Source organism: Vanacampus margaritifer, chromosome 3 (assembly GCF_051991255.1).
Source record: "Vanacampus margaritifer isolate UIUO_Vmar chromosome 3, RoL_Vmar_1.0, whole genome shotgun sequence".
Lineage (NCBI taxonomy): Eukaryota > Metazoa > Chordata > Actinopteri > Syngnathiformes > Syngnathidae > Vanacampus > Vanacampus margaritifer.
Window position 1 is genome coordinate 1,990,760 of NC_135434.1, and position 21,471 is coordinate 2,012,230.

General features: G+C 41.5%; 3 protein-coding genes and 1 long non-coding RNA gene across 4 annotated transcripts; 2 read left to right on the plus strand and 2 right to left on the minus strand.

The window, feature by feature from the left end:
• Positions 1-60: 60 nt before the first annotated feature.
• LOC144048522 (serine/threonine-protein kinase N1-like) lies at positions 61-11,895 on the minus strand. The gene is made up of 20 exons (XM_077560601.1): positions 11,696-11,895; positions 10,855-11,041; positions 9,491-9,627; positions 9,253-9,409; positions 8,626-8,700; positions 7,285-7,391; positions 6,115-6,291; positions 5,907-5,982; positions 4,954-5,089; positions 4,795-4,885; positions 4,010-4,062; positions 3,689-3,746; positions 2,711-2,802; positions 2,418-2,594; positions 2,150-2,212; positions 2,006-2,082; positions 1,789-1,931; positions 636-743; positions 493-573; positions 61-264 (listed from the first exon to the last, which is right to left on the minus strand). Exons 2-20 carry the CDS (start codon positions 10,985-10,987, stop codon positions 61-63), a joined length of 2,145 nt encoding a protein of 714 aa, XP_077416727.1. The 5' UTR covers positions 10,988-11,041; positions 11,696-11,895.
• On the plus strand, positions 4,758-12,273 carry LOC144048613 (uncharacterized). The gene is made up of 4 exons (XR_013293374.1): positions 4,758-5,033; positions 6,097-7,578; positions 9,260-10,761; positions 10,928-12,273. It is a non-coding gene; the product is annotated as an uncharacterized LOC144048613 (long non-coding RNA).
• A 3,237-nt stretch (positions 12,274-15,510) lies between these two features.
• On the plus strand, positions 15,511-20,152 carry LOC144048591 (protein SET-like). The gene is made up of 8 exons (XM_077560727.1): positions 15,511-15,759; positions 16,679-16,736; positions 17,757-17,899; positions 17,976-18,079; positions 18,156-18,269; positions 18,838-19,008; positions 19,088-19,219; positions 19,296-20,152. The coding sequence occupies exons 1-8, from the start codon at positions 15,687-15,689 to the stop codon at positions 19,317-19,319; spliced, it is 819 nt and encodes a 272-aa protein (XP_077416853.1). The 5' UTR covers positions 15,511-15,686; the 3' UTR covers positions 19,320-20,152.
• On the minus strand, positions 19,407-21,195 carry LOC144048601 (uncharacterized). Its single transcript, XM_077560740.1, has 2 exons — positions 20,763-21,195; positions 19,407-20,357 (listed from the first exon to the last, which is right to left on the minus strand). Exons 1-2 carry the CDS (start codon positions 21,139-21,141, stop codon positions 20,188-20,190), a joined length of 549 nt encoding a protein of 182 aa, XP_077416866.1. The 5' UTR covers positions 21,142-21,195; the 3' UTR covers positions 19,407-20,187.
• Positions 21,196-21,471: the final 276 nt, after the last annotated feature.

A 21,471-nucleotide genomic window follows, 5' to 3' on the forward strand; every position in this document is an offset into this window, starting at 1 on the left:
AGTAAAGCAGAACCGGAGGAAGGGGTCGGCAAAGTGGCCGGGGCTGCCGGCGAACAAGCGTCAGCCGCGCAGGGCGCAGAAGTCGAAGTCGGCGAAGGCCTCCTGCTGCTGGGCCGAGAGGCCGCCGGGCGTGGCGGGCGGAGACAGGACGGGCTGAAGGCGCGTGAAGTCGCTGTCGAAGTTGCTGACGTCCGCCGACGTCTTCAGGGACGGCAGGAAGGGCGGCGACACCTGCTTGGACAGGAGGGCGTCCCAGTCCACGTCCTGAAAGGCAAAATCATCATACGTGAGTTTGGAGCGCTGCAGCTGTAGTGTGCATTCCGCGCCACTAGTTGGCGATGTCACTTAAACTGGCTCCTTAGACAACGTGGCTGGCTTATGTGCGCCTGCCTGGTTGTGATGTTTGTTTTGATTTTTGTGTGATTGTATCGCTCATCGCTTATGCTACGTTAGCTTAGCATGTGAGTTAAAATGTTTTATTACATACTGTACCTCAAAGAATATCTCCCCTTTCAACTCATTAGCATCTCTCTCACCCCCGCCGAGCCTTTTTAGCGGGTTCTTTTTCAGCAACTAAAACACAAACACATTGATCATCAACACGTAGAGATCGGACGCTCTTTAATCCTGCTTGCCTTCTGAATTATTGCCACGGCGTCCTGCGGAAGCGACTGCGGATACGTCACGTCGTCATTGACGATGCTGTCGAACACTTCCTCTTCGTCCTCTCCCAGGAATGGCGACTGGCAGAGAGACACATTGGCAAAAAAATTAAGCTAGCCTCATTTTCTTAAGATCGCTTAAGGCCACAAATCGTCACGAGGCTCGTCACATGACATTTGGACAACAGTGTAGATTTGGCGCTTTGTAAGCGATATTATGTAATAACCGTGTAATAAATATGTAATAACATGTAAAAAAATGGCATATTAACTGCGCAATAACAATGTAGGGATGACATCAAGACAATCAGCTTAATTAGTGCTATTTCTGTAAAAATGGAGATTCCTGTAATAATCTATAAAAGTGCATAATGTGTAATAATATTGTAATTACAGTATATAAATGCATAAGTTAACATAAAATAGTGTAATAACTATGTAATATAAGTCAAACAGTCAGCACGATAGCTGTGCATTAACACAGGGATGTGATTTTTCCGCTAATTCGCGGAATTCCGCTTTTTTTTATCTCCCCCCAAAAAAAAAAAAATCCGATTTTTTTTTATTATTATTTTTTTTAGTAGTTCATTGTGTATGCACATGACTCCGACAGATAACATCTTCTGCTATAACAAAGACATTTGTGGTATGCTCTAATATGAGTTACTTTTCATTTGGTCATGATACAATTATTTGTTCATGAAATTTGAACTCTTCAACATTATTTATGTGTTAACTTAGTAATCACATTAGTTAGATATGATGATATTCTCAGTGATAGTTTTTAAAAGCAAAGGCAGTCCAATGTTTTTGAGTTGACTAAAACTGCCATTTTATATGGGATAGTTCAATATACATTGGAAATTTATGCTGTTGTTTTGTCTATTTCTTTGTCATGTGAGTGCATTGAAAGTACTTAAAAACACGGAAAACCCATGAGCTCAAGGGGGGCTTCGCCTGGACCTAGCTGGGTGCCAGCGGCCCCCAGACCCCCGGCTAAATTTTCAGATAATTTCACTTTGGTCAAATCACATCCCTGTTAACAGCAAACGCAGAAAAAAATAAAGAAGGAAAAAAAAAAACTGCAAACGCAGAAATTTCTCATTTTAGGACCCCGAAAACTGACCTCGCCCACCAGCATCTCGTAGATGAGCACGCCCATCCCCCACCAGTCGACGGCCCGCGTGTAGTCGTCATCCGTCAGAACTTCAGGTGCCAGGAACTCGGGTGTCCCACAGAATGTGGACGTGCGATCCCCGTGACCGATCCCTTGCAAAGAGAAAAAAATAGTGACAATAACCAGAAAAGAAATGATGAGCATGAAGCAGAGGCTCTTCCCCCACCTTCTTTACAAAGGCCAAAATCGGTCATTTTGACAAAGCCGTCGGCATCCATCAGCAGGTTGTCCAGCTTGAGGTCTCTGCGTTGCACAACGATTGGCAGTCAGTCAGGCGGCACTTCAAGAACGGACGCCAACGCTAGCTTACCGATAGATAATGTGGTGAACGTGTAGGAATTCCAATGCCAGCAGTACACAGGCCGAGTAGAATCTGCATGACGACAGAGGGTGAGAGGACACATAAAGGGACGTTTCTGAGCAACTCCATGGAAGAAAAAAAAATATATATCACACAAAAGTTGAAATGAAATCAAAGCAAAACGAAACAAATCAAGTTAAACCTAAGCAAAAGTTAAGCGGAAGTAAAAGTCAACAAATGTGGCGTAAAAGCAAAAGGTGAAGGTAAAAAAATGGACCTGGTCTGCTGTGGCGTGAAGGCTCTGTTGTGTATGTGTATCATGAGGTCCCCCCCAGGCAGGAAGTCCATGAGGAAGCAGACGTGTTCTCTGGTCTGAAAGCAGGCGTGTAGTTGGACCAGGAAAGGATGACGCCGCGTTCTGATCAGCTCCAGGATCCTCTTCTCGCTCATCAGGCTGCACGGGCGCACACGCGGCGCACACGCAAACGGCCCGCCCGGGCCGGGCCGGCCGGCTCTTCAGAGTGTGAAGGACGGACGGACGGACGGCCACGCAAACCTTTGCCCACCCACCTGTCCACCTCGTCACGCGTGACCACGTCGCTCTTCTTCAAGGCTTTGACGGCGTACAGGCGGCCCGTGCTCGTCATCTCGGCCAGCAGCACCTGAAGGCAACGCAGTCACAGACGACGATGCGGCGACCACGTCGTGATCACGGCAGCAGTTACGACAACAACGGGTACGACTGCAACGCTTACAAGCACAACATTTGTGACTACAACAGTTATGGCAAAACGGTTACTGCAATCTGTTACAAGAACGACGATTACAACAGTTAAGACAACATTTACAGTACAATGGCAATGACAATAATTGCAACAACCAAAGTTACATCAACAGCCGTTACCACATTTACAACAATTATGACTACAATAGTGACAACAAAGGTAACAAAAAAACGTAAAGCGACAGTTACGACTACCAAAGTTACAACAATGACAGGCCTACAACCGGCAGACGTCGTAACTGACCAGAGCCGTCACGAAAAGGCCAACAACAACTGTTAAAGCAACAGTTAGAACAAATACAACAACAATGGAACTACAACAGTTACGGCTGCAGCGGTTATGACAAAAACCAAACAGTTACAGCAACAACTGTTAAAGCAACCGTTTTGGTGACAACAGTTAAAATACAACAATAGTTACAACTACAGCGGTTAAAACAACAGGCCTACTACTACAAAGACATACAACAATAAAAAAAACAGCTGAAACATTACAACAGTTTCATCAACACTTTTAGCACACCAGTTACAAAAACATTTACAATAGTTACGACAACAGTCGTTTTCCTGCTCCAGGAGCACGACAACGACAACAGACACAAGGCGACGACAACAAACGTTTTACGCCGACGACTACCGTTGCAACAACACGCCGACGACGACGACGACGTGCCGCGCTTCCAAACGGCCGCACGTCGAGATAGTGCTACTTTCGTCGTTCCCTTTTCAAAGCCGCACACACACTAAGATTGAGATGGCGCTACCTTGCCAAAGTGACCTCTGCCAAGCACGGAAATGTAGCGCAGATCCGACATGTGCAGCCTGAAAACATCAACAAGCAGAAGAAGGCGTTGCTTTTTGGGTGTCTCGTGGCTGGCGGTGTCCAAATGTGTGTTCTTATGTGTTTGTTTTAGCTTTTGTTATGTTTTGCCTACTTTGTTTGCGTTCATGTTTTTGTGTTGTGTGTTTTTGTGTGAGTGTTCTTACAATGTGTAACTTCTGGTTTATGTTTGTGTGCTATTTGTACCGATGTGCGTTTGTGGAGGTGGTTGTGTGTTTGTGTTTGTGTTCTTGTGTTGTGTTACTTGAAAGGAGGGGCTGAGTTGTCTTGACTTTCTTTTCTCCTGCTGGAGGGCAACTGCGCACACAAACGGAAAAAATGAATTGAACAACGGGAAGTGTCAATCAATCAATCAAATAACAATGTCCAACGTATATTTCTGTGGTTTTAGTTACAAAGATCATATATTTTCTGTTCTCTGTTGGAACTACAATTACGGCTGCTTAGTTGGGAACCTTCTCTGCCCTTTTTTAATCATTTATCCTTCACTCCCAAAAACGTATGTTTTTTTCATTTTTTTTTATGCTAGAGCATACGGAAGGCTTCGATGCAGCCTCAGAACTGAAGAGGTGGCTTAAAGCAATGGTAGTTATTACAAAAAACGGCCAGCAGGTGGCAGCGGAGTATAAGAGATCAACCAGGGCCATGTTGCAACAAGCTCTTTTCACCACTGTTTTCAACAGATTTTTGAATAATGAGGAAACTTCGCTATATTCTAATGCTAATTGCTGCAAAACGGAAACAGATACAAATATATATATATATATATTGCTGATGATAGAAGAGACTCTAATCTTTCTTATTCTGTGGGCCTTGCAAAATCAGTCAAATTCCAGTAAAACAGCCGGGAGCGAAGGGGGTTGCTTCAGTGAAAATGGCTGTGAGTGAATAATAATGAATTTTCCAGTAGAGCTCGGCGACATAGCGGGGCTCGAACCATCAACTGTGATATAACGAGGGAACACTGGCAACATTTTTGTGTGTAAGCGCCATCATGAAGCCACGCACACACTTTGACAAGTCGCTCACCATCTGCTGCTGTTGAATCGTTTCCAAGGTTTTATCAACACGCCGCGTCGCCTCCTGGTGGCCGGGAGGACTTTGTCTCGTTTGCGCGTCGCTGCACGTGTACGGACAGAAAGACATCACACACACGCTGACTACACGCGCGCGGTCGGGAGTCGCGACCTTGGCGGCGGCGATGTGCATGGCTGGGGGGCGGAGTCAGCGGTGAAGGAGGCGTAACCAGGAAGCACGCTCAGCATCAGGTGAGCCCACGTGGAAAAGTTCACGTTAAGCTGAGCCGCACGCAGGAAGTTCTTACCTGCACACACGTTTACATCATCTGTATGTGTGAGTGTTTACTAAAATATATACAGGATATAGATACTTTTGAAAATTTAATTTCTGCAATTTTGTAGGAAAAAAATACATCTTTGAAAATATATGTAATTTCGGGAGTTTATATTTGTTTACAGAAATGTCATACATGTTTATAAAATTATTTTTCAAATATAAAACTATTGTTTAATATAATTGTTCCAAAACAACTTTGAGATGTTTATTAAAAAAACATTTTTTTTATTGTGTGTGTGTGTATAAAAATGTTATTTTATATTTATCTATTTGTGATAGTATAATAAATTTTGGGCTTTGTATATATTTGTATATGAGTACATATTCTATCGTATATTAGTACTTTTTAAATATTTTTGCATATTTGTAACAAATACAGTATATAAAACCAATTGTTTAATATGGTTTCTACAAAATTTATCACATATATTGCTTTAAAAAAAATTACACAGGCATATTTTTTTTTAATTTATATACTTGTGTGTTTTTAGAAGTCGTCTGTACATTTTTTTTTTTTCAATAATTTGCAATGCTGTATTAAAAAGACATCTTTAAAAATAGATGTAAACACCTGTACCAATTAGATTAGAAAAATGTTAATCATGGAGTTGAGAGAGAGAGAGAGAGAGAGAGAGAGAGAGAGAGAGAGAGAGAGGAGAGAGAGAGAGAGAGAGAGAGAGAGAGAGAGAGAGAGAGAGAGAGAGAGAGAGAGAGAGAGAGAGAGAGAGAGAGAGAGAGAGAGAGAGAGAGAGAGAGAGAGAGAGAGAGAGAGATCTCTCACATACCTCTCTCTTTGGTGAAGATGCATCGCTGACGTCGTAGTTTGTGCTGTCGCTCCACCACCGCGTCCGCAAAGTCAAACTTTAAGCACATAAAAAATCATAAAGATGTGTTAAAAGAGCGATAACATTTCAATTGTTTTATATCTTTCATAATGTCTTTTGTACCTTGCACCAACATGGTGAAAAATACAAGACTCCAGGTTGACTTCACCTGAGCGTGGAGGAGGCCTTTGGGTTCCAGACGCCGCACCTGTGAGGCGGAGTGGCCGTTGTTTTGGTCTACCTGGTTCTGGTTCTGCTGGTCCAGGAGCTGGTCCAGGCGCAGGAAGCCGAGCGCGCACATGTTATTGCTGTCCCGCCAAAACACGTCGACCTCCAGCTCGCGACACTGCGGTGTAACGCCAAGGTCAAAGGTGAACGAATAAGCAATGATGAACTCATTCACTGCCATTGACGGCTATAGACGTCAAAAATTCATTTGAACTATTTCTATTAGTTTAACTTTTTTCCCCCACTTTTGTTAACAAGAGTATGAAAACCTAGAATGTTTCTATTGTACATTTAGAACAGATATAGAAATTTGTGATTAATCGTGAGTTAACTAGTGAAGTCATGCGATTAATTACGATTAAGAACTTTAATCGCCTGACGCCCTGAATTTTTTTTATAATTTTTTTTATTTTTTTATTCATTCAATGCCGTTGACGGCTATAAACGTCAAAAAATCATTTGAACTATTTCTATTAGTTTAACAATTTTTTTTCCACTTTTGTTAACAAGAGAATGAAAACCTATATTTTTTATTGTACATTTAGAACAGATATAGAAATTTGTGATTAATCGTGAGTTAACTAGTGAAGTCATGCGATTAATTACGATTAAGAACTTTAATCGCCTGACGCCCAGAATTTTTTTTATAATTTTTTTTTTTTTATATTCATTCAATGCCGTTGACGGCTATAAACGTAAAAAAATCATTTGAACTATTTCTATTAGTTTAACAATTTTTTTTCCACTTTTGTTAACAAGAGTAAGAAAACCTATATTTTTTTTATTGTACATTTAGAACAAATATAAAATTTTGGATTAATCGTGAGTTAACTAGTGAAGTCATGCAATTAATTACAATTAAAAACTATATATAATCGCCTCTTGCCCCTAATTTTTAATAATCTTTTTTTTTTCCATGAATTTATGGCAGTGAATGAGTTAATACACACAGTGGGTATTAAAGGTTTACACCCCCCTGTTCAAATGACAGGTTTTTGTGCTATGTAAAAATTAAACCTGAACTTGAATATGACATATAACCTGTGCAAAGTGAGAAAAAAAAGCAAGTGAGATCATACACTGTTAATAAATGTACAGTATGTGGACTCACCCGCTCTAATGTGAGGCAGAAGGTTTGATCCCAGGTCAGCCTGCCCGCCGCCGCCCAGCGCGTGCTGCCCACCACTCTGCCGTCCAGCCTCAAGGTGGCGCTCATCTCTGCCAGAAGGAAAGTCACATTGGTCGAGATCAATGAGTGTACTTTGCAGGTCATCGTTGCGTTGTGTCACAACATGTCGGACGGCACCGAGCTCTACTTGAGGACATGCGGCATAATTAAGCGCAAGGAGAGTCAGAGAAGGTGCCCAACTAAGCTCCAGCACTATGTGTTGTTTCCACAGAGCCTGTGAGTATTTCTGTATTCCGATTTTAAGTGTGTGCGCTTTTGTCTTTGCTACATTGTGGGGCCCATACAGGCGTGTTTTCCAGGTTTAACTATCACCGTGGGGACATTTTGGTGGTCCCCACAAGTTCAGACTTCTTTTTGAGGGTCAAGACTTGGTTTTAGAGTTTAGGTTTGAATTGGGTTATGGTTGAGGTTAGGATAAGGAATAGGGGTTGGCAATCATTTTGGATGGTTGGGGTTAGGGGGAGGGGCTAGAAAATGCATTATGTCAATGAGATGGCCCCACAAAGATAGGAAAACAAACTTGTGTGTGTGTGTGTAAAAGTAGCACTTGTTTAAAGGTTTAGAATGACCCTAACATAACAGTTATGCTCATTTCCATTAGCTCATCTATGGAGATTCACATCATATGTTAGCATTAGGCTAGCGGGCTTTTATCAGACAAAATAATATATTAGTTGTAATTGTAATACTAAATGAAATCTTACAAGAAAAAAAAAAGATTTTTCTTGATGCAAAAAAAGCATCTAAAAATAAAAGTTGTAAGTTGTACAACAAACATAACGGCTTGTTTTTTTTCTACATTTAAGAGGTCATATTTTTTCAGGACAAAGGTCGGAATATTACAAAAATAATTCTTATTTGATTAAAAAAAAGTTGTGTTTATTCTAGGGGGGAAATAAAGTCATGTTTCAAGCAAGTTTCTTATGGTTAACAAAAAGTTTTTTAAAAAAAGACAAAAAAAATTATTTAAAAAAATAATTTTGTTCTTAAAATAAAACACCAAAAATGCTTTTAAATGAACAGAAACGACCCGACATTACATCGTACGTTTATAAAAAAATTTTTTTTTAGGAGATTATAGTATAACACGAATTAAATCAAATTTTGATGTCGAAGAATAAAGTCTTATTTTGGCCAAATAAAATGTCACACAGGTTTAAAGTATGATTAAATTGCATTAAAGCAGCCCTAAAACACCTTCATACATTCTAAAGTACCTAAAAATGAAGAAATACATATATTTATATTTCTGAATCATCTCACCAGAAGTTGCGTCATCATCATCAGCAGCAGGACAAAACAAATCTTCACATCCGAGCAATCTGACTTCCAGCTTCCCTTGAAAAACAAACCAAAAACAAAATCATATTTGAGAACAGCATATTGACGTATTTCAAAGTAAAAGCTTTGGCCATCCTCGTGATGGCCAGCAGGAAGATGCTGAAGCATGCTGTGCTCATTATGGGATGCCAGAAACAAGGATTTGCCTCCTCGTCACAGCAGCAGCAGCAGCTGGCGTCTGATTGGTCAGACAAACAGATTACACAAGTTTGTTCATATTAATCACATACAACAGCATCTTCTCTTCATGGTGGATCTACGGCAGAAAACGTGTCGGATGTCAACATTCAATATATATTACAAAACATATCAAATAGAAAAGCAGTTTATTATTATTTTATGTATTAATATTTTTATATCTTATTGTTTTATCATTTAAAAACATTTTGGATATTGTTTATCATTTTGTTGTTTTATTATTTCATATTTGTACTTGTTTTTTATATTCTTGTATATATTTGATACTAAACGGCTCTATTGGTCTATTTTTCATTTTTGATACATTGTTTATGCATACATATTTTTTCATGCTATAATATGCCCTCCCACCTGTCAGCGAGGCAGGTCGGCTGGACAAGCGCGGACCCGGGTCCGAGTGGGCGTCGGTCATCTCGGGCGTGGCCCTCCTGTCATCCCTCAGACACGCCTCCACGGACGCCCGCAGGAGTCGTAAACGCTGGGACGAGTGATCGCGCCGCATCTCAGCCTGACATCAAAACACACCATCGCTCATGTGCCGGCAATGCCACAAGATCCTGACGCCGGGTTCCGAGCACCTGAACCGTACCTCTGAGCGAGCTTCGTGGTCCGGCGAGGACACGGCATCCATTTGCGCCAGCACATCCTCGGCCAGCCGCAGGGCGTCGTGCTCCCGCTGCGTGTAGTGACGAAGCTCGGCCAGGCGGCCATCCGCCCCGGACGGCCCTGGAGGAGGAGCCAGAAAGACGTATTACACTTGAACACATCGCAACTGCACTGAAAGTCATGTGATCGAGTATTTTGTCTAGCTAGTATGCTAATAGGCTAGCTACACAATAAACATAAGCCTCACATACAAAATATAACCTTTGTTACATGTTCGCTAACGGGCTAGCATGTAAACCTGCTAGTTTGCTAACATGCCTGAATGCATTGTTTACTTCCCGCTAACTAGTATATATGCTAACATGCTAGTACACAAACATACTAGTATGCGTACGTACTAGTAGGTTAATGGGCTAGCATGCTGACAGGCCATTATGCTAAAACGCTAGTATGCTAACGTACTTGCATGTTAGCATACTGGTTATTTACAAGTATGCTTACGTGCCAGGAGTCTCACATGCAAGTATTTTGAAATACTGTTTATTTACAATTAGCTGATAAAGAAATACAAAAATGTGCTAACAGTTTAACATGCTAACAGGCTAGTATGCGGACATCTCATACTGACCATTTACCGTTAGCTTGTATGTTGTAGTGTAATAACGTGCTAGTCTAGCACAGTATATAGCAGAGTATGGATTAAGGCTTGTCTACTTTGTTTTAGTTGTACATGGCAACTGGTTCCAGCCTATCATAGCCTAGCATAGCCTTGCAAAGCATAGAAGCATGCTAACAGCTTCCCTACACCTCATGAGGAAGAATCGATAAAGAGAGCGTGAGTGAGTTCATAGAAGGTCCTGTGAAATACAAGCAGAGGAAACCATCAACTTTACTCGCATTACGTGCTCTGACAAGAACGAGACGGAAGATGTCCATAAATATACATTCCCACAACAACAAAATTGTGGCGAGCTAGCAATTGAAAAATGGTGGTTGCAGTGCAACTTTAGTGAAGATAAGTGGTTCGAAAAATGACTGAACGTCTGAAACATTAGCTGAAGTAACAGATCAAGATTTAAACACCATGAAATATAATCTGGAATTCTGAATTTATGTCTCATCTGAAACCCAAATGTCTTCAGCACACGACAAAAAGTAAGCCTAAGCCTTTTTGTGACTCTTCCAGTCTCTATCGCTGTTGCAACCTGCTGATGTCACTCTGAGCTCAGTCGCAAGTTCCTTCAGAGAGCTCTGGTAAGTTCACCTGTAAAGTTTTGCATTTTGCATTCATCCTGAAATGTAGTAGCGTATGTAAATTTTCATGCTTTATAATATCTTGAAAGGAACCTTGTTGCGTTGCGCTGTTTGCTTCTTGGTCATCTTGGTCGCTTCCGGCCTGCGCCACTTTAATGATGTGCAGGCGGAGAAGCTTCATTTTGGAGCGGCTGTCCTGCAGCATCTGCTGAGCCGTGGAAAACATCCTGTGGAGCAGCCAGGAAACACCGCCAAATGCGGCGGTGTCTTCGGGTACAATCTGAAATCAGAGTCTCTTATTCTTCACCCAATATTTGTTCAATTTGATTTATCAATCAAGTCTTATGTTGCCTACAGGTAACAGCTATCTGGGTAGCAGGTCAGGGGTGGCTTTCAGGTATACTCTGAAATCGTAAACTTCTTTACGTGTCGTTTTATCTATAAATCACCTTCAGGGACTTTCTGAAATCAAAGTTTTCTTCACATAACGTTTGTTCTATCTTTACAAGTGAATTGATAATGATGGATGGATATTCTGTCAACCTATCTATTATGTTGCCTTCAGGGACAGTCTGAAGTTAAAGCTTTCCCTACACACACAAAATTGCTTAGTTACATTTTCATCCCCCTATCAAGTCTGTTGTTGCCATTAGGGACAGTCCCAGAGCAGAATTGTCCTCACACCATAGTTGCTTAGTTTAATTTTGACCTATTTTCCATTTCAAGCGTACCCTTCAGGGACAGCTGAAAGTCGTAACTTTCCTCACCCGAAAATGGTTTCATTTCATCTCTCAATCAGGTCTTGTATCGCCTTTGGGGACTGTCTGGAATCATGTTTTTTTCCCCCCCCATGCGACAATGTCCTTAAATAAACAATGACACATGGACACAAAACGTAATAATAATAATAACAACACGAGAATAAATACCCTACCTCTTAGTGATGTGGTTCCTCCACAAAGACTAAGAATGTGTCATCATCCTCCGAGAGAACAGTCCTGCCTCTCCACCTTCACTCTCCTTGAAAGCCGCCCTCCTCCCTTTCCTCCTCCTCCTCCTCCTCCTCCTCCTCTCCCATCCCGTCTGCCTCCTCTCGCCCCGCCGCATCCGCTTCCTGCTGCATCCGACAACACTGCCAGCGCCAGTGCCAGAGCCAATCTGCTCTCCTTCAGGACGAGGATGCTGGAATGTTGGATGGGATTTCATTGATCGGTTGCTCTGGGCTCGGCTCGGGCCGCGTGTTTACATGCAGAAAGGCCAGACGAATTGGGGAGGCCCGCTAATGGCTGAGCAACAATAAAAACACTATTCAAAAGAATGCGGTGATCATTTTGGATTTAGGATGACCGGAAATATACATGCAGCTCTAGATTTCTATTTTTTAATTGTAATGTGTTTTAATAAGATATAATTTATGTATACCTCTGTACAGGCATTTTTACTGAAATGTACTTTAAAAACTAAGAACATAAGTAAATAGAATTTACCAAGGAATTAAACAGTTTGTGCAAATGATTGTGCTGCTCCTTCTGATGTGTGCATTTTAACCAGCAGGGGACAGTATAAAACAAGTACGTATACTACACATATTGAACGATCCAGAAGACCTTCGCAACTTCACTCCAATTTTTCAAAATACATTTATTTAAGTACAATTAATAAATGTTAACATATTTCGTGTGTACCCAATTACGTTTGTTTGCAAAGTCAAGGTAAGAAGTGCGACGTTGTTTTAAAATCACTACTTAAGTATTTAAAGCTTGATTTAAGATGGCTGATCAAATGTTGCCTTCACGGGCGCCCAGAAACCACAGGTACCGCAGGGGACAGTATAAAACAAGTACGTATACTACACATATTGAACGATCCAGAAGACCTTCGCAACTTCACTCCAATTTTTTCAAAATACATTTATTTAAGTACAATTAATAAATGTTAACATATTTAGTGTGTACCCAATTACGTTTGTTTGCAAAGTCAAGGTAAGAAGTGCGACGTTGTTTTAAAATCACTACTTAAGTATTTAAAGCCTGATTTAAGATGGCTGATAAAAATGTTGCCTTCACGGGCGCCCAGAAACCATAGGTACCTTGTATGAATTTGAACTGTGTTATAGTGTAGATTTTATTGCAAATTTAACGTAACTCAAACAGTTGTGACGAGTAGTGTCGGAGACTTGTTGCCATTTCGTGTAAAGTGACTGACGAATGTAATTAACGTGGTGACTTAAAACCGCAAAGCCTTGTCGCAATTAGCCTTTAAACGCAGCCCGCGGCCAACAAGCGCCATTAAGAAGCTTAAAAAGGCGACAGGGATCAAGTCGATAAAAGACACATTTGACCCACAAACGTTGACTTTACGTGGGGGGAATGAAGCGTTCGCCATCCGATGGCTTAAAAACAACAACATTCCAAATTGTCCTTTTGGGAACCTTCAATTTGATTTTCTTTTTCTTCTGACGACGTGTGTATGCGATTTGTCGGGGGTCGAGCAGAACTCAAGGGATGCTCGGACGGAGCCCTATTTTGAGAGGCGGAGTTCGGCGGACTTCCTGGCTGGTGGGCACTGGGCAGAGGGCACAGTGGGCAGGCGGCAGCAGCACGGAGCAGGAGGCGGAGGCGGAGGCGGGCTCCTGGAGGCGGGCTAGTGGAGCTTCTGACTGTAGTGCACGATACTGAAAGATCGTTATCGATCCGATACCAAGTAGTCTACGGACAGTATCAACGATATCAATACTAATTTGTGCCGATGGCTGATATTTTTTTGTGGAATTTTGACTTCAGATTCTAAATTTACACGATGACTAATTCACAGATTGTGTGCAAAGTATATAAGGTAAATAGAAAACACTTTACTGTGCTAATAAAGTCTTAAATAAAAGTCTGTGCAGATACGTTACAGCAGGGGAATTCTTCTCATTCATTGTCATTATTTTATTGAAGTGCACAAAATCACAAACAAATAGGACAAATTATTTCTACAATATGTTTTTTTCATGACTCAAGAATAAAAATTAAGACAAATTGTTTCTATAATCCCCCCCCCCCCAAACAAAATGACTCCCATCTGTTGCACATCTTTTCTAGAACTTTTTTTTAACCATCAAAATGATCATTAATTATAAAACATTTTTGCAATTGGCTGAATGTGTCTTCAGGAAATATGATGCAAAGTGTCATTTTCTTCCCTTCAGTTTTGTGGCTTGGAAATAAATACATAAATAAAACAATAAGTAAAAATACAACTAAAGCCTGAATAATTAAATGGCCCCCAAAATAGAAAAACTGGTCTTTACAGTATTTGACCAAAGCACAGCAAAGCATACAAAAAAAGGAACTGAAAGTCTCAATCTCACAATCCAGACTGAAACCATTTGAATTGTTTCAGCTCTGAATTTCTTGAAGAACACACAGCAGTATGATCATTGTCATATAGTTAACAGGTTTAATATGGTGAGTCTTGAAAAACTGATCGTGTCTGAAGATGGACAGCAGGTCTGGTCGTAAAAATGTTTCCTCATGATGTTGCGCTTCAATCTTTTAAAACATTCAACATATGAGAGCAGTCCCAAATCTGAAGAAATTGGTTTTGTTGCCACCTGATCAACGTTCTCTTCTATTTCTATGTTTCTTTCTCCTTTATTGTATGTGTCTCTCCATGTACTCCCATTTTTCAGTCAAAAATGTAATTGTCGCAAAATATCGATGCTAACAGGCTCCCCCCCCCCCCCCCCTTGTTTATGATGTCACCCACAACCGTCAAGAGCTACTAACTTTCTCTAACATGGAGCCATTTTTAAGAGGTATATTCCTTTTTTTTTCTAAATAATTGTCATTATTATTACTCTATTATTGTCACGTGGCTTTATCCTACTGAAACCCCTCATTTGAGTAGCAGGACTGAAAGTACCAGGAGTGAGTATTTAACCGATTTGGCAAATGCATGATGTATAGCTACATGACATTGTTGCTAATAACAATTTGACACTAAGCATATTACAATGATTCGATTACATAAAAAAATAACAGTTATTTGATAGTGAGCACACTGTATGGTGACATATACTGTGTATAAATAGTATACAGTATATATAAAGAACTTACTTTTGCCCTTCGCACGCCGAGGATCTAAACGATACAACTTCGTGTGGACCAAGTGACTCGTGGAATATTCCAACTTTTTAAGATGGATACTGTTTTCAAGTAACAATACTGAGTGAAAACACAGGCACAGGACAACCATATGGCTTTAAATTTTTAATGTATTTTTCTCAGACATAATTAAATAAAAGTGTTTTTGGGAAAAGGAGTATCATAAATGTAGAAAAAGAATTACTGGTATCATTTATTAACTAAAATGTAAACTAATAAAAATGAAGAAACCCAAACTACCAAACCCGTTATTAAAAAGACCTGAATTCAAAATATATCAACTCAAAACAAAATAAAAAAAACTATAATGAAAAATTTTAAATTATTATAACCCTGAGCGACACACCAATAAAATATACATTTGCTGGAATGCATCATACACTATTTAGAGAGAATTTGAAAATACAGCTGAAGCAGAGTGAAGTACATAAATAAAAATAGAAAAGCAAACACAAATAATATAACTTTATTTTTATGAATTACAATTCTCTTTTTAGAAAGCCGTCATCATAGTGGTATCCGTCAATATCAAGGGCGACGTTGCGCTCGACGTTTTGTATCGATCCGCCCACCAGCGCCTCCTCTATCTTACTTTGTGCGGGCTCGCTCACTCACATTGTGTGTGCGCGCACGCCAGCAGCACGTTGGTGGCTTTTTTCCCTCATCTCGACTCAACTTTACGCCCATTGAACCGTGCTCTCGCTCTCTCTCGAGAACAAAACCCCCCGCGACCCTGACCCGGCTTCTTCTTATTTGCTCCCCTCGCGACCAAACATGTCGGCCTCGGCGGCAAAAGTGAGTAAAAAGGAGCTCAACTCGAACCACGACGGAGCGGACGAGACCTCCGGTAAGCGCCATGGCGGCCTCCTTGTTTCACCGCCATTTTCCCCCTCACTTTCTTCCTTGCAACGCATTTCCCACTCGTGTCCTCCGTTTTACTTTTATTCATGCGGTTCGTCCTTTGTTAGCTTTGCCTCACGGTTTTATTGTAATTCGACCTTTTCGTGTCCGCCCGTTCGCATTGTGGCTCGTTTTGTTAGCTTAGCGTGCTGTTGTCGGGCACGGGGGAAGCCATGTTAGCTTTCCCCCCCAACCTCCTCTTCCTCCTCCATTTAGCATCGTTAGCTGGCGTTTTTAGGCTCGCGAGTTGGGAGTCGCGCGCGTTTACTTTAATGTGCATCACAATTTTTTTAGACCATTGTGACGTTCCACAACCGCCCAAATGAAAGCAGTCTCTTTCATATTTTGCGTTTCGGTCGCAAGCGTGTGTGCTAGCGTGTTGTTGTAGCGGTTACCTAACGCGATTCTGACGACGTTTTTGGTTACGTTTAAAAGCAATTTGAAAAAGTACGTAAATCACACGTTTTCCCGCTTAGTAAAGGGGAGGGCGGGGGCAAAATGGGGTCTTCGTGAATGATTTCGGGGGGCTGTTGGCATGCTAGCTAGCGCGGCTGCGTTGCACTAGAACAGTCGAGTCGTGTGTCCCACATTTAAACCACGCGGCCTCGGAGGCGGCCGGCAGGAAACGAGCCACAAATCCCGCGATTGGCCGTGAACGCAACTCTGCATGCGCCTCTCCACCACCAGCACGTTCATGGACTTTAAATCTTCTTTCCAGGGAATTCCAACGTAGTTTAGCTACCCCAAATGGACAAAGTGGCTGTGAACAACCCCCCCCCCCACCCCCTTCGTTTATCAATCTTTGCTTCATGTACCAAATACAAATACTGATTGTTTCTAACGTTGATTTGTTTCACTTCCAACAGAGAAAGAGCAGCAAGAAGCTATTGAACACATCGATGAAGTGCAAAATGAAATCGACAGGTAATCTTCTTTTTTTTTTTTTGTCTCGCGTTGACGTGATTTTCCACCCCTCACTTTGTGTTCACAGGCACCACAAATGAGCACAATGTCAGAGGGTTGTTGTGCTTTCATTTCAGTGTAGAATTAGTATTTAATGTCAATTTACACTAAAAAACACTTCCCTTCCCTGTACACACTACTGAAAATACAAAAAAATCAAGCAAATGTGAATTAACTTGCCACTGAAAAACGAATGAACCGTATACGTTTGCTCACATCTCATTGTGACACCGATAATTTCAAAATTATACTTAAAATTGACAAATGAGATGTTTGTAATTATTTCTCTAGCCATTTCTTACCCAGTTAATGGTGACTGTGAGTTAACACAAAAAAAGCCTAACCAAAACAACATTTTAGGATTTGCAAATATATTAGATTTCAAGCCTATTTGAATCTTACTCCAGATAATTATAAAAATGATTTCAATTTCTAAAAAAGTATGCTTGTAAAAAGGCATTTGTTTAGAAAAGCGTTAATTTCTGTTTAGAATTGAACATTTATCGTATACTGTACTACAAAATATTCCCATAAATGGGGTAAAATATAATTTTGCTAACCAATTTAATTTAGGAAAAGTAAGTTCCCACCAAAGCAAAGTTTTTGTTTTGTAAATTACAGTTGAGAATCAAATGTACTTTTCAAGGGTGAAACCTTGACTCAGTACAAAATTGATATTTCATGGCAAATACTACTGGAGTGTCCCGTGAACGAGAAGTTTATCAATGAAAGTCCACCAAAGCAAAAATTTAATTAAAAATGAAATTAACGCACAGGCAAGCCCCGCGGGACATTCCAATCATGAAACTTTGTTGAGGTCCGTTGGAATAGCTTAAATTTGGACTCGGAATTCCCAAATGAAATGCACAGTTTAAACAACAAAGTGCACATGCACTTTTAGAACAAAAGTTCAGTAAACCTCAAATTTACATGTTAACTGAAAATATGAACGAACTGATTTTGCTTTTCCGATGCGAACAGGTTGAACGAGCAGGCCAGCGAGGAGATCCTGAAAGTAGAACAGAAGTACAACAAACTCCGCCAGCCGTTCTTTCAGAAGAGATCGGAACTGATCGCCAAAATTCCCAACTTTTGGGTCACCACATTTGTCAACCATCCACAAGGTGAGCGCGACCCCCGTACGACCTCCTGCTGCGACCGGTGCATTTATTCACGCCATTTTCATGTTGTCTCCCAAAGTATCTGCCCTACTGGGGGAGGAGGATGAGGAGGCGCTTCACTACCTGTGCCGAGTGGAGGTGACAGAGTTTGAAGACATAAAGTCAGGTTACAGAATAGATTTTGTAAGTACATCTCGATGCCGTACTCACCCGTTGGCACAAAATGGAGCTGCTGTTTAGACGTGTGCTTTTCTCGCAGTATTTTGACGAGAACCCATACTTCGAAAACAAAGTCCTTTCCAAAGAATTTCACCTGAACGAGAGCGGCGACCCATCTTCAAAGTCGACGGAAATCAAATGGAAGTCAGGAAAGGTAAGGCACAAAATGTCGATACGCAATATTTGTGGGGCTTGAGCTGTTTTTTTTTTCTTCAGTCGATTCCAATATTTAGCGGGTGATAGATTAATCGGTCAATTTAATTAAAAAAAATATATATATATTGAACACTGATACCACTTATATCGGGTAAATACTTGGAGGAAATATCTGACAGAAAGTTCTCAGAAGTAGTTGGCGAATAATCATCCGTACCAGAAGCAACCATCTTTGTTCAGTTTTTTTATTATTATCAGTGTGTTCTATTCAATATCAAAAGTAGTAGAGGTATCAGTCTGAAAAGTGTGCTATTTTTGAGCCACTTAATACTTAAAAAAAATGTTCGCCTGTTTTTCAATACTTTCTCATGTAGCATTTAAGGTGTTTTGAATGTCAATTATCTTTGTTCCATGTTGTAATGTGTGTGGTGTTTTTTTTTTTGTTCGCCAATTTTACAAACTGTTAACTTAATTAAGCTACGCATTAACCGGTACTATTTGTAAAGTCGTTTTCAGGAGCCATTGTCATGAGTGGAAATCACCTTTTTGCGTGTGTTTCTCTGAAGGACCTGACCAAGCGCTCCAGCCAGACGCAGAACAAAGCGGGCCGCAAGAGGCAACACGAAGAGCCCGAGAGCTTCTTCACCTGGTTCACCGACCACGCTGACGCCGGCGCCGATGAGCTGGGCGAGGTCATCAAAGATGACATCTGGCCCAACCCGCTGCAGTACTATTTGGTGGGTCCCCCCCCCCCCCCAGCCCACACACGCGCCACAAAACAAACTTGTGTTAAACTGTTGTCGTTGTCGTCGTCAGGTCCCCGACATGGACGACGAGGAAGGCGACGGCGAGGAGGACGAAGAGGATGAGGAAGGCCTCGAAGACATTGACGAGGAAGGCGATGAGGACGGAGAAGATGACGATGATGACGATGGAGAAGATGGAGAGGTATGGAGTCATTCATTTGCCATTTTGTTGTTGTTGTTGTTTTTGGGATGACTAATTTTGCAATTGTCGCACGCAGGACGACGACGGAGACGATGACTGAGAAGCCCGCCGCGCCCTCCTCGCCCTTCTATTCCCCATTTGCTTTATCAAGTCATGTTCGGGAGCAAAGGTTTATTTTTGCTGTTCATTTTTTGTTTTTTGTCGTTGTTTTATTAAGTCCATGCGTGCGCTTCATTTTTGACATTCTGAAGCCTCCTTCTCCTTCACCCGCGGGTTCTATAAGAAAAGGCCAGCGGCACTTTCTCCCCCAATTGTGAGTATACGTACGTGCACAACCCCTGGGGTTCATCTCTCTCACTCTTGCTCTCTTGTTGTCATAATTAAAAAAAAGTCAAAAAAAAAATAGAATCTCGTAGAATTTGAAGATACTTCCCACAGATGTGCTCCTGTTCCCAGGTGTGGTGAGAAGAAGCCATGGTGTAGTCACCTTAGCACTAGCAGACCTCATCATTATCTTTATTTTTTTATTTTTCATTTTTGGACGTTTTGTTTTGTTTTTCTTCCCCCAACAGCTCATTCCTTTCATGTTAAGAGGGAGGGGGAGGCATGTTGGCTACTAGTATGGGAGGGGAGGTTAAGCGGTTTGAGGGTGGGGGGGCAAGAGAGTGGTTATTTTGACACCATTTCTATGGGACTTTTTTGTTTTCATTGTATTGTTTTACAGATATCCATGGAATTTGAAATGACATTTTTAATAAAGAACAAAATGGGAAAAAAAAAAAGCTTGTAAATTTTGGGCTAATGCTCACTTCATGGATATGCCCCAAAAAAAATATCCCGGCTTCACCTTCCTTTTTCCGCTAGGCGGTGGGGAAAGAAACTGTTTGAGGTGTAAACTTACTTTTTGATTCAATAATAAAATGTTCATGTGTATATACACGTGTGTGGGAGTGTTCAAACACGATAGGTCAGCTGATAAAGGATTTGGGGGTGATGAGCAGGCTGGAGGCAAAGTCTTCTCTCAGCAGGCGGTCTACGATGAGAGCCAGGAAGGTCTGGTCCGAAGACTCGAATGCAGATGCCGTGATGGTGGCGGGCCAGAAGTTTGGCTGGAAGGCCCAACCTTGAATGACAACTTCTTAGGAATTTGGGAATAAGAAGAAATGCTGTTTGGTGCGCATGCAGTATCTATAAACTATTCGATTTTTATTTTGGGGGGGCAATTCCAAAATTATTAAAAAAAAACGTTTTTTCCCTCTTTAAAGCTAGGTTTAACAGTGACAATGCAGCATTTTTCTATTAATCCAAACATTTAAATTTTCATTATTTTTGGATGAGTGTTTTTGATATACTGGATTTTTCACAAAAAAACGGTTTTACAAAAAGGCTTGCTTATTAAAAATGAATAGTGTGCAGTAGATTGGCAAATAGTTGATTAATTTTTAAGAAAATTAAAAGTTTTGCTACCTAATTTTTATGCAGTTCCCCCATTTTTCTATATTGATTATTCTGGGCAGTGGACGTAGTAATGGCCCTGACCCACCTAAGTGCGTCCTGCAACGCGGGCACGAGGCCACGGTCCACGAGAACCCCGGAAACCAGGAGAAGTGTCTGTCTGCAGGCCACCGTTTGTCCACGTCCGCCCTGCGGAAGGTAGCCACTTCAAACTGGAGGCCTTGCGGGTTCTCGAACGTCTGGACGCGCACTCTCCGGCCCCCGGGCAGCGTGTCGTTGCGGCCTGACAACGCCATGCGGCTGTGCACGGTGGCAATGGTGTCCGAGCCGGAGGCCAGCTCGTGTCCACATGCCCGACACAAAATGAGCGTGTCAGCGCTGGTCTTCCCCGCTTCGGCGGTGGCACACGCCGCGACGGGCCGACACACGGCGGCCACGAGTACAAACATACACGAGATTATTTCCATTTTTTGGATTAAATCGGAACGCGGAGGCCTCAGTGCGACGCAGTCACTCGCGCATGGATACAAATGTCGCCAAGCAGCTAGCGGGGCCGTTAGCGCCTTTTGTTTTTAGCAGTGATAGCAGTAATTCCGACGCATTTGCCACCCCCTAAAATGTTTTGGGTCAATTTTAAAACAGTATACTTAAAACTGCAACCGTTATGTATGCGTTTACAAAACATCACAGATTAACGGTGCGATTTAGTGCACTTTGAGCTATTTTATTAACTATGCTAGGTCATACACGGAAATGCAACCATTTCCCTTTTTTCCCCCCTCATATCTTTATTTAAC

Excerpts from the sequence above, each read along its gene's own strand:
- LOC144048591 (XM_077560727.1), top strand. The coding sequence starts at position 15,687 with ATGTCGGCCTCGGCGGCAAAAGTGAGTAAAAAGGAGCTCAACTCGAAC. Across the intron at positions 16,737-17,756 it reads GTGCAAAATGAAATCGACAG|GTTGAACGAGCAGGCCAGCG; the intron begins GTAATCTTCTTT and ends CGATGCGAACAG. Across the intron at positions 17,900-17,975 it reads ATTTGTCAACCATCCACAAG|TATCTGCCCTACTGGGGGAG; the intron begins GTGAGCGCGACC and ends TGTCTCCCAAAG.
- LOC144048522 (XM_077560601.1), bottom strand. The coding sequence starts at position 10,987 with ATGTTTTCCACGGCTCAGCAGATGCTGCAGGACAGCCGCTCCAAAATG. Across the intron at positions 2,213-2,417 it reads TTCACGCCACAGCAGACCAG|ATTCTACTCGGCCTGTGTAC; the intron begins GTCCATTTTTTT and ends GTCGTCATGCAG. Across the intron at positions 265-492 it reads AAGGGGAGATATTCTTTGAG|GACGTGGACTGGGACGCCCT; the intron begins GTACAGTATGTA and ends TTTGCCTTTCAG.
- LOC144048601 (XM_077560740.1), bottom strand. The coding sequence starts at position 21,141 with ATGGAAATAATCTCGTGTATGTTTGTACTCGTGGCCGCCGTGTGTCGG. Across the intron at positions 20,358-20,762 it reads GCGTTGCAGGACGCACTTAG|AAGTTGTCATTCAAGGTTGG; the intron begins GTGGGTCAGGGC and ends CAAATTCCTAAG.